General features: G+C 33.2%; 1 protein-coding gene across 1 annotated transcript in view; it reads right to left on the bottom strand.

Annotated features, from left to right (window-relative positions):
• Positions 1-1,310: 1,310 nt before the first annotated feature.
• Positions 1,311-20,028, bottom strand: part of LOC126419799 (protein still life, isoforms C/SIF type 2) — a 924,442-nt gene continuing 905,724 nt past the window's right edge. The window contains exons 19-20 of the mRNA XM_050086986.1: positions 18,791-19,036; positions 1,311-7,473 (exon numbers count right to left, since the gene is read on the bottom strand). Coding sequence (XP_049942943.1) covers positions 7,247-7,473; positions 18,791-19,036 — 473 coding nt within the window. The 3' untranslated portion in view covers positions 1,311-7,246. The remainder of the gene's footprint in view (positions 7,474-18,790; positions 19,037-20,028) is intronic.

Here is a 20,028-nt window from a genome sequence, read left to right as displayed (position 1 = left end):
AATCATTCTTCAGTCAGCTTCAAATAATGGTTCTCTAAATTTTCTCAATAGTGCTACTTGAAAAAAATATTGCCTTGCCACCAGAGAGTTCCATCTGAGTCCTCAAAGCACCTCTGTAATACTTGCATGTTGATCGAACAAATCTAGTAGCCCACTTCTGAACTGCTTTGATATCTCCCTTTAACACGACATGGTTGGGGTCCCAAATACTTGTGCAAGACTGAAGAATGGGGTGTATTAGTTTTCTACATGCAGTGTCCTTTACAGATGAACCACACTTTTCTATAATTCCTCCAATAAACTGAAGTCGACATTCACCTTCGCAGATGCAATCCTTACATGCTGGTTCCATTTCATATTGCTTTGCAGCTTTGCAGTGTTATGTGTGGATATTTAACTGATGTGACTGTTTCAAGTAGCATCCTACTGATGCTGTGTTTGAACATTATGGGATTGTTTTTCCTAGTCAGTATCACACCAGCTAGAAATTTCATCTAAGTCACCTTGTACCCTTCTGCCGTCACTCAATGACAACACCTATCTGTATATCACTACCTCATCAGCAAACAGCTGCAGATTGCTGCTCACTCTGTCCATCAGATCATTTACACACATGGAGAATAACAGCAGTCCTATCATATTTCTCGGGGGGACTGGTCTGCAATGAACACTCACTGCTGAGGGCAATGTACTGGGTTCTATTACATAAGAAGTCTTCAAACCACACGCTTATCTGTGGACGTATCCTGTATGCTTGTACCTTCAATAACAGTCTGCAGTGGAGCATTGCATCAAGCATTTTTCAGAAATCTAGGAATATGGAATTTGCCTATTGCTCTTCATCTGTGGTTCATAGGATATTGAATGAGAAAAGGGCATGTCGAGTTTTACATGAACAATGCCTTTTGATACATCTTGGTGATGTCTTCCTGAGCATCCACTCATGAACAATACAATTATCCATTCTGAATACCTGGTCACATAGCATAGCACAGCAAGACAGTTACTCTATATTTGTTTCAATTCTGCTAACTTAAAGGATATTTTGTCTGTGTATGTTTCTGTTTCTTCCAGCAACATACTTTCTTTTCTCCTTTTCTCAACACTTCTGAAGGCAAATTTATGCTGAAAATGGTCAAGACAGAGTGTTTATTTATTATTGTTTATCTCATTGTGTTACACAGCATAGGTTTATCTTTTTTTATCTTCCATTCACTCCACCCTCACTTTCAGACTGAAACTCAATGTAAAACTTTTTATGAAAACCAAGGGATTCCACATGGAAATGCAATATAGACCAAACACACACATTCAATTATAATTTATTTTAAAGCTTTACATATACTATGTACAAGGCATCTGTTTTTCGCTTTCCTTCTTCCAGTATAACTACAATGATGTGGAAATGTAGAATTTTCCAATAATGTGTATTTCTTCCACATGTTTCTCACTCATTTTTGATTGAATTGTCACAAACAATAACAAATTAAAATTTTTGTGATGCCATCATTATCTAACTCCTTAAAGTAAACTGTTATCATCCTCTCTCTCTCTCTCTCTCTCTCTCTCTCTCTCTCTCACACACACACACACACACACACACACACACACACACACACACACACAAACAAACTCACAATTTGGATATAAAGACCATCAGCTATTCACCTTTACTAATCAATCTCAAAACACATTAAAATTTGAATTTTTCATTCATTATTTTCTTAAAATACATTTTTGGGAATCAAACAGAAATAGAAGATAGATTTCTTATTGCTCCAAAAACACAAACTGATGAAACAAATAATAATAAATGTGACGCTTTACTTGTGCAACAGGAAAGAATGTATAAAATTATATGAAAAATACTGCTTTACTGAGTTTGGTTCAGTAACACAATAATTTATGTTTCATTTATTATGGCACCACAAAAAGCAAAACTAACTGACAACATTGTGTTGCATGAGAATTTTGAATAAGAAGTTCTGATGTTCTGGTTATCATCTCTCAACCTGATTCATCACTTTAGATTACACAACTGTAGAATTAGTGGAAAACTATCACAGAAATTGAAGTTTAAAAAATAGCAATGTTATTCATGGAAACAAACGACTGTTTTGGAATAAAGATAAAAATCTGAATGCACAGAAATAAAAAGTTAAACTGTATGAATGCAAGAGTTGCAATTAAAAATATGCAATTTAAATTTCAGTGGTTACAGCTAATTAAGGAATCACCACACAGTAATCAAAGCTTGCTTGATAAAAAACTGTATGTTTGATTAAACACATACTTCACTCATGAGAGTATCAGGAATGAATGAGTGAATTAATTAATTAATCATCTTTTATCTGGACTCTCAGGCAACATAATGATTGTCAAAGAGTAGAAATTAACCACAGTAGTTCAATATTGTGTTTACAGATTATGAGATTAGCTAAGAGGTATCTTAAAATATCGCAAAAAGATACTAACTTCTGAGCAAAGTGTCTGAAGTTCCAGTAATTCTGACTTCACTCATTATAGTTCATAAAATAATTTTCACAAAGGCTGATTCTTATTAATGTTAACTTATATTTAATTGAAGCTCTCAATTTCTTTAAATATTCGGAAATAACAAGATAACCTTCAATTCTATTTTGTTAATTATGCAAAGACAAAAATTCTCTGTTTTAATTGAATTAAAATATTCATACAGCTAGTATGACAGATTGCATAATTTACAACACATGTCAGTTAAATCTTGAATAATTATATTTTAATATAACAAGTAAAGAGAGGAGCTATGGGCATGTAGTTTATAATGTTTGTATCAAAATGATGTGCATATAATGTCAGTGTGATCAGTTAATTATTTCTTTATACAAATCCAGATCATTTAATCATTTTCTTGCTGACACTGTTGTCATGAAAAACTAGAAATAAAATCTTTTTTTTAACTGCACAAACAGCATAAGGATGAATGTCAACTCATTTGTACTGCATTGTATTACACCCACGTGTTACTTCCCTATTCATTTACTAATTGCACACAAATAAAAATAATAGCCAAATTTTGAGAAATAATATATTGAGCATTGTACAACATTTTTAAAGTGTGTTTTTTCTTTTCAAAGAGATTTAACAAATGCACAAATTACTTTACCGAGGCAGGAAAAATGAAAGAAAAAACTACTCATGGGCATTGTGGGAATATATAATGACATTGATCGTTACTCTCGTCAGTATAACTAAAGTGAAATTAATGGTACAACTCAGTAATTCAACAATATTATGAGCACTGAAACTTAAATTTATGTTACCACTGGTTCAAGACGTGTGCGCAATGTTGTCTCTTGTAATTGTTGCAGAAAACTGTCAGAATTCAGAAATACGTCCTGAAGAGCATTGATTATTTCTCTGACATGAAGATGATGTTTCAGGGCACATCCTTTCTGGCATAAAACATTTTGCACACATTAAGCAAATTTTGTTGAAAGTGAGAAGGTGTATTGTCCATAATGTTCCTTAATGTTGGAGTATTTTTGATCGCATTTTTTATGACATAAGCCTTTTACAGAGAGGTAAATAGTACTGGAGTGCCAAATTCTTGAGATGAAGGATGAACCACATAAAGTTAAAAAAACTGGCACTTTATAAATCTTTTTTTGTGCAACAGATATATGGCAAATGCTTACTATGAGCAATATTTTTCAGAAACACTTTTGTCAGCAGATCTGCTATAAAAACAAACCCTGATGCTTCTTTATACATAAGTTGTAATATGTACTAGTCACATGATATATTTCCTACATTCTTGAACAAGTGATAATACTGCGTGACACAAAAACAACTAATTTGAAATCAAAGTAACATGAATCTGCAAAAGGTGGTTGATATTGTTACATTTAATAATATAATGTAATTAATGAATATGTTTATAAATCAAATACACAAAACAGAAAATGCAAAACTTTCAAGCTCACTGTAAATCTGTAAAACAATTCATAATAAAAAGATGTAAGTGAAACACTTCGACTGATTCACAGAATACAATATTTTCTTCATTATGACATCATCGCATCATTTTTTTCTTCTCTTCTGGTGTTTCTGAGCATTGAATTACTTTTCTGAGTGAACAACATATGTCTTAAATGATTATGGCTTTCGCACTTGTAATGTATGAAATGATTTTATGAGATGCTTTACACTATTTACAAAATTATGAAATATGGATTTTGTGTGCTAATTATTAATTCAGTAAGAAAGGAACTGGGTAGGACAAAGGACAGGAATCCAAATTTACAGCATATTATAGTAAAGCTAAATGTAATACTCAGGATATTACAGTTCTTTGCCTTTCACTAAATTACAGGAAAAAATACCATTCCAAATTTGAGCTAGATATACTTTGTGGTAATTCAACAGGTGCTTGATGCACACAATTTTATGTAGGCCCTATCATGCATAGTGCAAGACACTAACAAATTGTCCTGCACAGATCATTGTCATGTTAAGTGCTACATACTTCAGACTTGATTTAAATTAAATTTACCCTTCTTATTTGGTAACAATCCTAAAAATTAAACTACTCCTTCTGTAACATACTTACGAATAATCTTTAAAAATCCAAGATTTAACAATACATACATCTCCTGGATTTGATTTCAGAATAATATTTGTTAATGATTGTTAATCAGTAACAGTCAACATTTATGGCATCTTTATTAAGATTTGTCCATTTGCCAAATTTTATATTTCCTTAAAAAGAAAGACTTATTTTGTGTATGCTACTGCTTTCCATATATTTCTGTATCACAAATATATGAAGGATATTATCACTGCCAACAGTATTTTACAGGAAATGGACTCTCACATCACATACAAAATAGATACTACCTCTTGATTTTCTGCACCTGTTTATCTTCTATTTGCTGATTTTGTAAATTCCTTTTTAAAACAGCCGTCTCTCACATAAATTCCGTGGGACTAAGGGGTAAGAAATATAAAGAAGTTGAGTGGAAGAAAAAAATTAAGGGTTGAGTAATATGCTGGCTCTAAATTCTCAATTAATCAATAGTGTTAAGTTTCTCTTCAGTTTTGTAATTACTGAGTACAAAATGTGCTTACATCGGTTTCAATGTAAGCATCGAAATGGGAGCTACAGGAATACTGTTGCGGAATGAAACTGAATTAAATATTAACAGTGGATGACAGTGACAATATGATTTTATGCTCTTGAAAGTGATAGTCTTAAGTCCATGCTCTTACATGGAGAGATGTGAATAGACATCACATATTTAAGCTCCCAGTGTTGTATATAACAGTCTTTGTTAGTGTGTAATGATATGATTATGACTCCACATTACTTACATAGCAAATTTTACTGTACAGATTTGTACAACCTGAACGAAACTTTTGAAAAGTGAAATATTATGAGTATATATTTATTATACTATGATCTTTATTTATACATATACCATACTATTAAACTTTGGTTTATCTTTAACAGGAATTTCTTTCCACTGAATAGAAAAAATTCTTCTAATCAAGGGCTTCAATGCTCAACAGTGGGCTTCTGGTATTTTAATGTGTTAGACCATTAGTAAATGATGATAAGTTTTCTATAATAGTGTCTGTTATGTATAATTGTGCAATTACATTTATTTATATTTTCATTAAGTTCTCAATTCACACCCCTCTAAGGCTTAGGTACTGACAGAGTATAAAATTATATTGCAATTGTTCCTATTATTATTTTGAATTAATCCCTGGTTTCATACATATTATTCAATATAGTATCTTTCTTACCAAGACTGACATCCCATATTTAAAGCTCTACATTCTCCAGGTTTTAGCCACAAGGCTTGTTTGAGAAAGTCATCTTATAAAATCTCATATTCACATAAGAATTTTAACATTTTGTTGTGCTAAGCTCCCTTCATTCTGCTAACAAAAATATTAATCCATTTAGCAACTGATTCACATGTTTGTTGCACATTTAGATTATGGAAACAAAATAAATTTGAGTATTCTGTGTCAAAACAAAAAATACAGGTCTAAATTCAATAAATTATCATTGTTTTCCCTGATAACAGTTATAACTAATATCAACAATACATCCCAAATTATGAACAAATTTGGCACATTACACTTCTTAAAAGCAAGTAAGTTATCTTCAATAAATAAATTTTATGCATAATTTAGCACACATCTATCTGCAAATTCCTACACAAGAAATCATCCAAGAACACATTCAGTTTCTTCTGGTCAACACAACCTAACATACTTTCTATTCCTTAAATAATTAATAAAACTGGTGATATTTCATACTTAATCTCTGACTTATTAGTGAAATATAATCTATGAAATGCAACTGAGAAAATAGCATAACATATAAATAATTCCACATTTCAGATTGATGTGTGTGTGTAAAAAATTATTTTACATGTGATAATAAATTTCCAATACATTGCTTCACAAATAAAATCACTTTTTCACTAAAGAATGATAAGTCTTTTTTGCTGTGGGATTTTTGTCTTAAATGTACATTAGAGTAATTCTAAATAAACAGACTCAAGAAAACATATTGAACCAGGTTGTTGGTGAACCAATAATTCACTTATCAGTAAGTAGCAGCTGCTACAAATCAACAATGCAATAAATCATCGAAACAGAGCTTCCCAGTGGAATGTTCTAGATAAAGAATTAGTTTTACACATTTGAGCAGTTACAATCAAACCTTTTTTTATGTGCGTTACCTGATAGGCCAAGTGTGGTTTGAAAATAGTATATTTTTCAGTGCGCTCGCAATGGCTGTAATGCTCTAGCATTACTTATCTTAGCAGATATTTTATGGTTTACAATCTTAATAATTTTACTCCAAAACATGATGGTTTTGCACTTCCGTAGTTTATCTAATATGCCAAACGCTCCCAGAGACAAAAAAGTCTATTAAAGCTGATGGTCACATTATTTTTAATGAATCATTCAGCTTCTTTCATAACAACCTTTATTACTGAACTATTCAAAGATTTATATTTAAATTTTGTATGATTTCAGCAATGGTATCCTGCTCCCTGTATCTTTGGATCAGAATAATTTCACATTATCTAACAGAATCAACAAATGATTAATGTTTGAGCAGCCTCATGTCCTCTGTCTATGCTGAATGATTCATTGGAAGTGCATGCAAATTATTAAGATATGCTGAGCCATTTGACTGATGTTAATACTGCAATTTACCTATGCGAGCGCTCGACTTTCTTCATGGCTGCTGTGCACTGGTTGAAGATGTTGATGACGCATTTTCATGTGTGCTGCTTTGGCCTTCTGCTTTGCGAGTTGGAGTTGGGTAATCAAACACTAAGCAACGTTCTCTGTCCCTAGCTGTATTATCTGAACAGGAAGAGGTAGAGGAGGATTTACCCTTTCGAGGAAGTGTGGTTGCTTCACCTAGGCCTACCATGTCTCTTGGTTTCCACACGGGTGATCCTACAATGAGAAAGTCAACCAGTAAGAGATTGGTTTAAATGGAAGTACTGGTTATATTGTCACATAAATGATACCATTTGAAAATTATACAGCTTTTCATGGCATTATTTACCCTTGATATTGTCTGTCTCCTTCTGAAATTAATTCTTATACAATGATGTTCTATCTCTGAATATATCTTACTATGTCTTTGAAAATTACTTACATATACATATTTTATGCCAAACATATTGGTATATTTGGAACTTTTAAACAAGAACAGCAACTCATTTTCAAATTACCCCCTCAATAATATATATGTATGTGTACATTTGGTTTTGATTTATTGGTGCTTAACCAACTGTAAATTTATTTAACATTGTAAGAATTTTTTTTATCTTAAGCAAGGATTCAGTTAACCTTGAAAAGTTCAAAGATAAAGAACCTGAATTACATACTTATTTACTTAGATACATAATAAATGCTAGCCATGTGTGTTTCTATTTCCTTTGCATATTTGATGGTGACTGGGAGTGCAATCTTTAATCAATGTAAAATTTAGAAACCATCAGTTTCATGTGGATGGTTTTATACAAATGATATTTATAAGTCAAGGAGCTTAATGGATAATATTTTAATAACAATGCTGATGATTAAATTATAAACCATTTTGAACGGGCCACGATTATGGAAAAACAGCAAGGATGTATGTTACCAAGTTCCATACACTATCTTTATAAGAGACTGTCAGGAATCATATCAAAGAGTAGATAAAGTTGAAAAACTGCAGAACTTTTATTAGGTATCATATGTCACAATAATCTCTTCTGACAGACATTCTCTGACAGTGAATGATGATATATTTCACTTATCCAGCTCCTTATTTAAACACAATTTAAACCAAAATCTTTTGGTTAACTTTCAGCTTTATTTGCTTATTCATTTTAATATATAGTCATTCTTCTTTAAAGAAACAAAATTTTGAGGGTTTTAGTGATTTAAGAACTCTGTAGTGAACATCACTGTTTTAAGATTGTTGAAAACCAACAGACATTAAATAGTTAAAATGAAAAATAGGATACATTCTATAAGCTTCTCAGGAGGAAGAAAATAATCATGAATATTTCTTCACCATCAAAATAACACAGGAAGTATCTACACCTCAGTGCCAACACAAAAACAAAAAATTCAAAGTAAAATTTTATAACATGTGTGATGTGTTATAATTTTAGTAAATTACAGGTAAACTGACTTTTTGCGTGAAGGATAGTTTGTTTCCAATAAGATCTTTTACTGTCATTTTATCAAAAAACATTTAAGTAGTCATGAAAGAGCAAATCTCATATGATTAAACTTTAGTTACAACTTTTAGCCATGCTTACTCTTTAAGAGGGCTGCAGGTTAATAATTACCAGAATTGATCTTCTGATAATTAAGTTCTTAAAAGAAATTATTATCACGATTAAAAACTGTAAATGGAATTATTGTTTTGGTGGCAGTGGAAAACATAATTGGGTAACAAAACCACATAATATAAGGATGCCGATTTATCAGATGATGTAAAACTTATTACATTTAGAATAAAAGGACAGTTTACATAAAAGATGCTACGAAAATATAAATGCTTTGGATCTTAGAAGAAGAAATTCGAAACTCCGGCCTCTCAATACATGCATATGCATCCTCATAACTTTGTATAACGGCCCAGGAAGCAATTATTTAACAAAAATATTGCAATATGTCTTCTGTATATATATATCTGGCAAAATCCACACTAATCACTGCAACACAGGCTGTACTTTCCAACAAAGACATGTAGCCAGGCTTGGAGAAACGCAATAATGACCACCGAATTCCTTACACCTTATAGCTCAATTGAGCATCACTCAAAACATACACATAGCAGTAGCAGTCTACACTCTCTGAGGAACAGCCAATGTTTGCTTGGCAATGTATCATTTCTTTTAATAATGTAATTTTCTGTTTTATATTACTGATACTGTTTATATCTAATAACTTTGTGTTCTGCATATATTGCCTTTATTTCTTTATATTACAATACAGTTACTAAACAAAGAACCATTTTATGTATTTTCTTCTACACTTTCTCAGGCAAGATGAAATTTCTTGCTGCATACTTACTATCACATTGTTGGCCAGAGTGAGATTTTGCCTATTATTGAGAAAAAATAGTTCTTCATTTTTCCTGTTTTCCATAATTTTTTATTTTTAGTTTTATTTAAATTTATGTTCTTTGTATACAGATGATATTTTATTTCCAAGTAATATGGATAATAATGGGCTCTTACACTTTAAAATGGAAGTTTCAGTCTTATATATGTTGTATCAGGAGGAATAATAAAACTGTTACATATAAAAGGCAGAGTGTATGTGTGTCATCCGGGATCTCCTCACAAACTACTGGATTGATTTCAACCAATTTTGGCACAGAGCCAGCAAGCCTCACGATTATCAGCAGCCTCCCACCTCCGATAAGAGGGGCAACATGGGAAAAAAACGTGTTTTTTCCAGCTACTGGCATATAGGCTGCCCTGCCCAAAGGCATGTTGTATGGGAACAGTATCAGCCTGTCAAATCAACCTGTTTTGCAGGTGCACGGTTGATTTATTGGAGCCCAATATGTTGGCTGCCCGTGAGGGGCATGTTGTGTTGGAATAGCATTGGCCTGTTTTATCGACCTGCTTCATATGATGGCCTGTAGATCAGGAGCTTAAAATGATTTTCAGGCCTGTGATGTACTGCCTGCCCTGCAAGACAGGCATGTCGTGGGAGTAGTATCGGCCTGCTATATTGACTCATATTGCTGGGCTACATGTGCCGATCAGCATGACTAGGAACAGTGTGAAATGGACAGAGGAGGGGATGGACAGTAAGAGGGGGAGGAGGAATTGGACAAAGAGAGAAGGAAGGGGAGATACATGAAGGTGGAGGGTATAGAAGTGGAAGGCAGAGATGGAAAGAGAGAGGAGGAGGAGGATATGGTCAGAGGGAAGGAGAAAGCAGAGATGGAAAGAGAGAGGGGGAGGAAGATTGTCAGAGGGAGGGGAGGAAGATATGGATGTGGTCAGAGGGAGGGGGAGGAGGGGATGGACAACAAGAGGGGGAGGAGCAGATAGAAAGGTAGAGGTGGTAAGGTGAGATGGATGGACAAAGGAGGAAGAGGGGTAGAAGGGGAAGGATTTGTATTGAACACTTACACAGGCAAAGCCACAAGGAAAAGGCTAGTAGTAAATATTTTAGGAGCTGGTAGAACAGACTAGTTCAAATAAAACATCCCATATAAGATGTGGCCAATTTTTTTTTAAGGGATACAATTGTACACACAGGTAAAATTTCGTTTCATGCATTCATACTCCAGTTGTTTTGAATTTATTCAGCAACTGTCTTTTTAATTTATTTACTTATTTCAGAGTTCAGGCTGTAAAATTGTGACTGAGTTTACATAACAGAATTTTTCAACTGTGATTGTGATTGTCATTTGTTAGCCACTTGTATTGTATTGTTAAAGCATGCCACATGTATTCACAAATGCATGTTGATATGGTATTTGTGTATGAGTTTGTAGTGCACATAGTGCTGCTGCTGCTTGTAGAAAACATAGTAGATGATTTCCTAACTGTAACATACCATATTTAATTATTTGTCTTTGATGAACACATTCTGTAAGTCTTTGTTTGGATTACATTCTAGCAAATAAGATATTTCATTCTAAACAATAAAAAATGGGACATGTTATATGGAACATTTTATTTGAATAAGCCTATAATACTATCTTGTAAAAAATTTACTGTTCCTCCTTAAACAATTGATATGTTGTAATTTATGTGTGATACTTTCTTTTATCATTAGAATAGTTTGGAACTGGACAAAAGATAAGAAACACTTTAGTGAAAAAATTAGTGACAAGAGGTTATGATAAGAAATAAATAACTTTTCAGTTAAGTGGAAGACTAAACATGGGAAACAACTCTACATAATAATTTTTAAATTTCAACATGTATTACATAGTAAGGGAATCATGCACATAACAGAGGCACCAGCAATACCTCCTCACTAACAGATGGGGTAATTGTTTTAGCAGTTCCAGAAATTACTGTTTGTGTCATACGGAGATAAGTAAAGTAATGATATGTCTGAAAGAAATGTATAGACCTGTTTGTTTATCTTTCAAAAGTTCTTGATTTTAAAAGTGAATAAGCACTTAAAATCCTCACACTGGTGTCACACTACTTCACCAACTTTTTTCTTATCAGACATACAATGAATACTACACACATTCACATAGAGAAAGATAATATAGTATCTAAATTTAAAAAGATCATCGCTTTTGGAAGGAAAAGAAAAAAAAAAGGAATGAGAATATTTATTTCTTCAAATTTTCTTTTCTCCTTTCTTCTCCTGAGCATGCTTTGATACGCAATGTGCATCTTAATATATGAGGTAGTACATTGTTGGTGAAAACTGACTATTAATTTCACATAAAATACAGAAGACAACACCTTTATATTCGGGAGAGTAAGAACACATGCTTTGTTTTCTATTAAGTGTACAAACAAAATGCATATGGAGTACATGAAACTGCCATTTAGGTTTGAGCAAACTTGAAATTTATGTACAAAAATATTTCATGCAGGATACCTTGAATATTAGTAGCTGTAATAGTAGTAGTAAGAACGGTAATAATAATTACAGTAACAGAACAGGAACATGTCAGAAGTATACAAAGAAATCATAAATGGACATTCCCACTGAGATTGCCAACAGATGAACAATCCATACTTACCACACAAAAGAAGAAATACCAGTACGGTGGACAACTACACTACACAGTCATTAATTACAGCTGCAGAACTAAAGCTCATTTACATGATAACTGAAAAGGACTATTAAAAGAACAAACAGGAGGGAGCATGTCTAAAGGGATGAGCCAGAATACCCTCAACAATAGCTTAGGACCGTGCAATCAAATGCAGGAAACGATGTAATACCTTTTGAAGAAATTAAAATATTTATGGTTATGAACATTTTAATTGAGCAGTAACACAATGGCAACAGTTGTATGTGAAATAAAAGAAAAACTTGAAAGACCGATAAGAAGATAGATGCTCAAAGAATGCAGCACAAGGCAAACCAAAATGAATTTTTTTACAGTTTTTTGTGTGTGTGTGTGTGTGTGTGGGGGGGGGAGACATGAAATTGAAATATAAGAGAAAAAGAGGAAAGACTGAGCAATACAAAATATGTTAACATGGAAGTTTTGTAACACAAAAATTATATTATATGCAAACAGGACAAAAAGGACACGAGATTGACAGAATATGCTGAGGAAAGGGTGTCAGACAACTAAAGGATTGACCTTGAATAATAACCATTTGCAGAATGCATTTTACCAGCAGACAGATACTGGCAGCATACAATTTTGTATTGGTCTATGACGTATGTACACAGCAAAGGGCATTGTATATGAAACATAAAAGCCAATTGTTGAGTTTAAATCTCTGACACAGTTTATGGTGCCATGAAAATTTGATTACCATTCCCATAGACAAAAAAGGATAGGGGAATGTCTAGGCTGGAATATCAACAATTATGGAAAGGGTAGATTGCTACTCACTGTAAAGATAACATGTTAAGTTGCAGGCAGGCACAATGAAAAGATTGTTACATATTAAGCTTTCAGCCCGGCCATCACCAGAAAAGAAAAACACGCACACATTCACACAAGCAAACATATTTCATGCACATGTGACTGCTATCTCTGGCTGGCCTGAGCAACTGTGTGCATGTAAGGTGTTCTTGCTTGTGTGAAAGTGTGTGTATTTTTTCTGTTCTGATGAAGGCTTTGGCCAAAGCTTAATGTGTAACAATTTTTTTGTTGTGCCTCTCTGTAACTCAACCTGTGTCATCTTTAGGGTGAGTAGCAGTCTATCATTTCCATAATTTTTGATATTCCCAGAGACAATACGGTCTTTGTGGATTCTAAGCAATGTGTTGAGAGTTAACTATTGTTCTATGTTTTGTTTTTATCTTAGTAATATCATGATAATTTCCCCTTAATCAGTCAGTTGATCTTGTTAAGTACATTGTATGTGAATGTATTGTATTAATGCATAAGCCTTCAAACATTATGGAATGGTTACTTTTCACTAAGGTCAGAATCTTTCAAAACAATGGGTACCTGTTGACGGCCCAATAAGCCAAAAAATGATTGATCATGAACATATATTAGAGGAATGAGCTTTTGGTGAGAGATGAATTCATCAAAATTATTATACCCAGGCAAAATTTTTGTTGTATTTTTAAGATATGTAAAAGGACATTTACATGAAAAATGATTATAAGTAAATTTAATGTGAAATGAGATTCAGTTCAGGTACACTTTAATATTTATCCTTTTAAATGAGAAAGAAAAAATTTCCATAGTCTGTGACACCTGTGAAATAAAAAGTCTAGAAAATTTAGATAGTTTAAAAGAAAACCCGTGTATTTGAAAACAAAATATAAACATATATAGTATTACTTTTGTCAGGGAACTATACCATTATGGTATTAATTATTGTACGAACTTGTTAATGAGAGTATAATATTTTTATAGAAAATATATTTTTTTCTTTCTGTTGAACTGAAACAGGGAAAAAATAAACACCTATTGATTTGGCTTTAGACTCTTCAGTTAACTTTTCAGGTGGTACTAAAAACTATAGAAATGGTAGGTGTATGAGACAAAACAGTAAGATAAACTAAATGAAATTCAACCAGAAATCAAACTACAATGTAACAGCCTTGTGGAGTGTTAAAATATTTTGACATCAGTAATATGCATTATATTAATGCTATAGTAACTACATTTAAACAAGTAGAATTGGAGACAAATTGTTGTGAGCGTAGTAAGGAGTTCAGATGTGAGTGCCAAAGTTTGAGGAGAACAGAAAAGGGGGAGGGCTTGAGGGGGGAGGGCGTGGTATTGAACTCTACAGCAGAACTGCAGAGAGTGGAGTATCTGCGGAATCTAAAATGATAACCTAAGGTTAATAAAGTAAATGATGTGAGAAAAAAACTTTTTGAATCTTCCTAGCATAGCAAATCTTTTTATCACAGAACTCAAAAATTGATCTGAAAAAACTATGAAACTGCGAGGGAGAACTGCTGGTCAGGGGGTAAAAGATTTAGTAGTGCTGACAGACACAAATGAAAGAACGTGACACTACCAGTTCTGCAAGCTAAAACAGTATCTATAAGCAGTATGAAATTTTGTTGGTCTCCTGAAGGCAAGTAATGGACAAAAATTCTGTTTCAGAACTTCAAAAATGGATCTTTCGTTTTCATAAAGAAAGTTCTTTGATATGTAGATGTGTCATAACCCAAATGAAAACCCTACCATATCTTCCAGTTCATGTCTCCTGAGGAAAATGCACTAGAAAGAAATTAATGCTGGTATTGATTAGAAAAAACCTTAATTGATAAGAATAATAACTTAGACTCTTCTGCCAATTACATTGTATGCTCCAGGATGTGTATTGGGAGTCACTAAGCTTGTTTTCACAGCTTTTTGATTCCTTTCATTGTTCTGCAACACTTATCTTTCAGACGCTGGAAATGTATTCTTTTCTGTTTCTCTGTATAGTTTTGGCTAATGTTATAGGACTTTAACAAAACATGTAATGAAAATATCCCATTAGCACACTTTTGCCCTGAAGTCGAATATTAAAAGTCTAAATTTAAATGTCCCAGTTAAACTCATAAAGCTTGGAATCATCCTTCCATTGCATATACTTCTCTACACCCTCACATTTGTGTAGAGGATCATCTTCAGTTTCAGAAGAAGGAAGTTTACAGTTTGGTCAGAGCTGACCACCTGTCCTATCCTCATAAAAAACACTTCCATATTCTGTATACATTTGTACATTTTGAGATATATATTTTCAAGTTTTGCCTCTGGAATATATATAATATAAAAAAACTACACACACAAGACAACATAAATCCCACAGGTATTTAACTGTAATTAATTCCTGGATTCAGTGTGATGTCAGATGAGTAGTATAAATTGATGTGAAATTTGGAATACAAATGACTGTACAATGATTTGCTTTTAGTCCTGCAACACAAGATACCCATTTAATGCTTCAGTCTAAATATGTTGATTAAAAGCAGATTCAAAATTACTCACAGATGTTATCAGGTCATATCAGAAACAACAAATAAATACAAAAATGCAGGACTGCAAGAAATTCAGTGTGGTGGTAAAATAGATCTAAAGAAAACTGAAGCAACAGCTCAAAAGTTTTGATCACTGACTATACTATGATCATGTAAAGTAGACTCAGTGCAGATGAAGAGCAGCAGCAAATTGAAAGAAACAAATATTGACAATGAAGCCACACACTAAATATCCAAAAAAAGGCATCCTTTCAGAATGCTTAAATGTTAAACTTGTTGACTTAAGAAGAATGGAATTCTAGATGATGAGCATACTGTAATGTATTTATGAGATTATGGCAGTAAACTTGAAACTTGCTTTTGGACAAAATTACCTGCCACTGAAACAATTATCCATTTAAAATAGTTTTTCATTTTAATATGTTATTTTTCTTAAAGAAACAAAGCAAACCTTCACTTTTAGAACAGTGATGACAGCAAATGAAACAATATCAAACTTTAAAAGCTTACACACCTTTTCTTTGTGAAGCTCCTATATGCGTAATACATCCAGCAGGACATTTACTTCCCTACACATGTTTTAAGCCAGGTTAATTTCAATAATTGTGTACAGTTTTGTATGTAACTGGATGCAATTTATAAAACATGAACTATTTTTCATAACTGGAACAATGTATGCATCATAACATGAACCTTTTTATGAAAGGCGACGAAATGCAGATAATTTGACATTCAGCGTGCAGCTCTTTGACTTCCACTCTACAGCTGTACATGCTAATGTACTCCCACTTTTTTACCTACATGTTTCGTTTTACAATAAGTATGAGAAATTAAATAAGCTGTGTCTATTGAACCATCTGTGAAACAAGCAACAAATATGATTTTATTAAACATCTTATGAAACATACTTCCTTTAACAGTTTGAACTATAACTCTTAAAGTAAATGATCTAGAGCTCTGTTACCTACACAAACAGATTATGCAAAGAGAGACATTTCAGCTAATCAGTGTCTATGAGCAATGTCTTTGCAGAATGAAGACATAAACTTGCAGAGAGCTTAGCGCAGGCTATGCTATCAACTCCAAATATTAAAAATAAGAATTTATCCTGATAAAACAACATTCTTATTGTTAAATGCCTTCACAATTTTATATCTGCTTGTATTGCTATTAAATGCTAAATCTGGCTTACTAGTTTGTTTTTCATGCATAACAATACAAGAAGTACATAGTAGCCTAAGATTTAAAGACTTTATGAAAGCTTCAAATATAACCTCGCCAGAGCAAATTAGATTTTCCTGTCATTAATTTTTGAAGTAAGCCAGAGACATTTATCAACAACACTGTGTATACTGTACAACAGTTCATATTATTTAGAATTTTATGTACATTTTTACTATGAACTGTAAGTGAAATGTGTATATCTTAAATAAGTGCATCTAAGTATCATACATTTAATTAAGCATGCGTATTGTACATTTTAACATGAAACTTTCCTGATTCTTTATACGAAGCAGTAGCAATTGATACGGAAAAATTTCCACAAAATCACATAAACAACAGACAAATATGCACTACCACATGTGGCATTATATAATAACTCCTAAGCAGTTTTTAAGCTTGAAGAATTCTTCAGTGCCTTTTCCATACAGTTATCTGAAATGAACTTCACACTGATAAACCTGGCATATATTGTGACATCTAAAATTGGCATTTTTTGAGTGAGAAAAGGTATATTCTTTTGAAACTAAGACAGAGATGGATTTTTTTAATGGTTACAAACCGAGATGAAAACATGGAAAATACTGTGTGGTACTGTTCCTCTGTAGCTAAGCTGTCTAAAGAATCTTTCATGTAAACCCAAAAATTTAATTGCTGAAGCACGTGATCTGTGTGACAAAGTTTTCACTCTTCCCTCCAACACTGTAACATTTTTATCCCATGAAGACTTAGTGCAACTGCTTGACAGACCAAAAAAGCACTCCAAATTCAAAATCCATGAAAAATTCCATGATATTAATTTCCGATCAAATAGTTATTCATATGACAGATGGACAAAATAGAACTTTGCTAAAGATTGCGACCTCAGTAGCTTAAATTCTTTAGAAGAGTCTTTTGTTATTGAATAATTATGGTAAATATGCAGAAAACTAGGTACTGAATTACAAAGTGCTGTGGTTATGATCTGATACACAGATAAATTTAAGCAATAGTGACCACACTCAGAAGGCTTCTTATATTTTGTCTTTTTAAAATTGAGGAAAGTATTTGCAAAGTAGTCTCACTGCATACTGGCTCGAGTTTTGTTATTATTTGTTAGGGGGAGTGAGGTATAAGTAAAACATTATACCCAAATACAGTGTATAAAAATTAAATGCTGAAAATATATTACAGATGCTGTTTATAGTGACAATAAAACATACTGAGTTTGATGTTACTACCAACATAAAATGATTTGTGTGTCTAAGAAGTCATAGATACAATTAGAGACATTTGGTTTGGTTAAATAAATACCATGAAATAAGGAATAAGAATAATTCGTCCTGAATGATCTGCCAGATTTCACAAACATAAAGAAAAAGGCACTTAGTGTAATGAATTTTTATTGATAATTTGAATGAGCTCTTCATCATACATTCGAGATGAAGGTCAATTTTAATCACATTGTAACATTTTTCTTTAACAGTGGGTATAGAATTCATTTACCAATGAAACAGATATGAAAAATTTAAGAAACTGAAATGAATTAAAAAACGAAATGAATCATAGAAATCCAAGGAGAAAGGAGTGTCAGACACAATAACCAGAAGAGGAAGCCAATATTACTCCATATCGTATGATCGAGCTGCAGTATAATATGTTCATACATTACATGGCAACATACACATGAAACATTACAAACTACAAACTAATTATAAATTAACAAAATATACAAATAAAATATTTTATGTAATTCACAAAATATGCCAGTAAACTGCTAAGTATATCCACATGAAATACTTTATTGACTTAAGTAAGTGCGTCTATCTGTGGTTAATGTGCAATCACTACTGCTTCTCTTACACTCATACAGTTTTGTAATTGCCAGCAAGGTAACACTGCAGGCAAGTGGGCTGCGGTAAAGTTGTAGGTGGTCTGAGCAGTTGTGACTGCTTACCTAAATCTTTAACTGTTGGTGGCTGGTAGTTCTCAGGCTGATGGGATGATTGGATCAGTCTTGCTTGGCTTCCAGTGCTTCCTGCTGAGAGGGTTGACGTAGAACTCAGAGTAAGGTGATTTGGTGTTCTCCCTAGAGTCGACTTCCCTTTCGCTGTTGCAACTAGGCTTGAATCCTCTTCTCCCTCAGACTTTGTTCCTGGATCCAAATCATGCTGTTTGCCACTACCTTTTTCATGACTTTCATCTGCAACATAACATAATCGTAAAATGTTGTATTATATTGGATTTTTTGTCAAAGATTCATAGCCACTGTTGTACGTATTGTTTCAAGAAAGGCTTTTAATACAATATATGTGCTGTATTACTGGTACAATACATTTTGCAGATAGCCAGACTGAACCGACAATGGGAAGTTCAAGATCAGCACAAATGGGAGAACCTGCAGGGATCATATGTTGCATGCCGACTCGAAGAGGCGACATCACAAGTGATCAAACTGTCTGCTGTTGCTGCTGCTGCTGCTGATGATGATGATGAGGATGATGATACTGTGCACAGTTTCACACTCCATTGTTTCATAGAATTTCTTTTGGCGCAGTGCACTAAAAAGTACTTCTTCTGAAGAAGAAGAGAGCAGTAGAACTCGTGTGAAAAGTCGATGACAACACACATTGCAGTGGCATTTTTAAGGGTCTTGGAATTCTTACACTCTCAATCTGATACATTTATGCCTTAATGATATTTGTGCTAATAATAAATATCAGTTTCAGCTGATCTGTGATAATGCACTGTCATGATACAATTCACAAAAGTAATTTTCCTGTAGATGCACACACACACACACACACACACACACACACACACACACACACACAAACACAACCCCCCCCCCCCCCCCCCACACACACACACACACACACACACACACACACACCCACACCCACACACACACACACAAATCATACCTCTGTAGCCACTCTTTCTATGAATTATATGACTATCTGATTCTGTTACCTACTTGGCAAGTAGTACTGTTCACAGTAAAGCTGTTTGATAATTAATAATGTATTGTAATAACTTTGTATATACAATTTTTGCCTCATGGTGACTGGGTGTTGTGTGATGTCCTTAGGTTAGTTAGGTTTAAGTAGTTCTAGGGGACTGATGACCATAGATGTTAAATCCCATAGTGCTCAGAGCCATTTGAACCATTTTTGTATATACAATTTTAGATAA

The sequence above is a fragment of the Schistocerca serialis genome, chromosome 9 (assembly GCF_023864345.2).
Source record: "Schistocerca serialis cubense isolate TAMUIC-IGC-003099 chromosome 9, iqSchSeri2.2, whole genome shotgun sequence".
Lineage (NCBI taxonomy): Eukaryota > Metazoa > Arthropoda > Insecta > Orthoptera > Acrididae > Schistocerca > Schistocerca serialis.
Note: the sequence above shows the minus strand (reverse complement) of the source record. Positions and strands in the feature narration are given on the sequence as shown.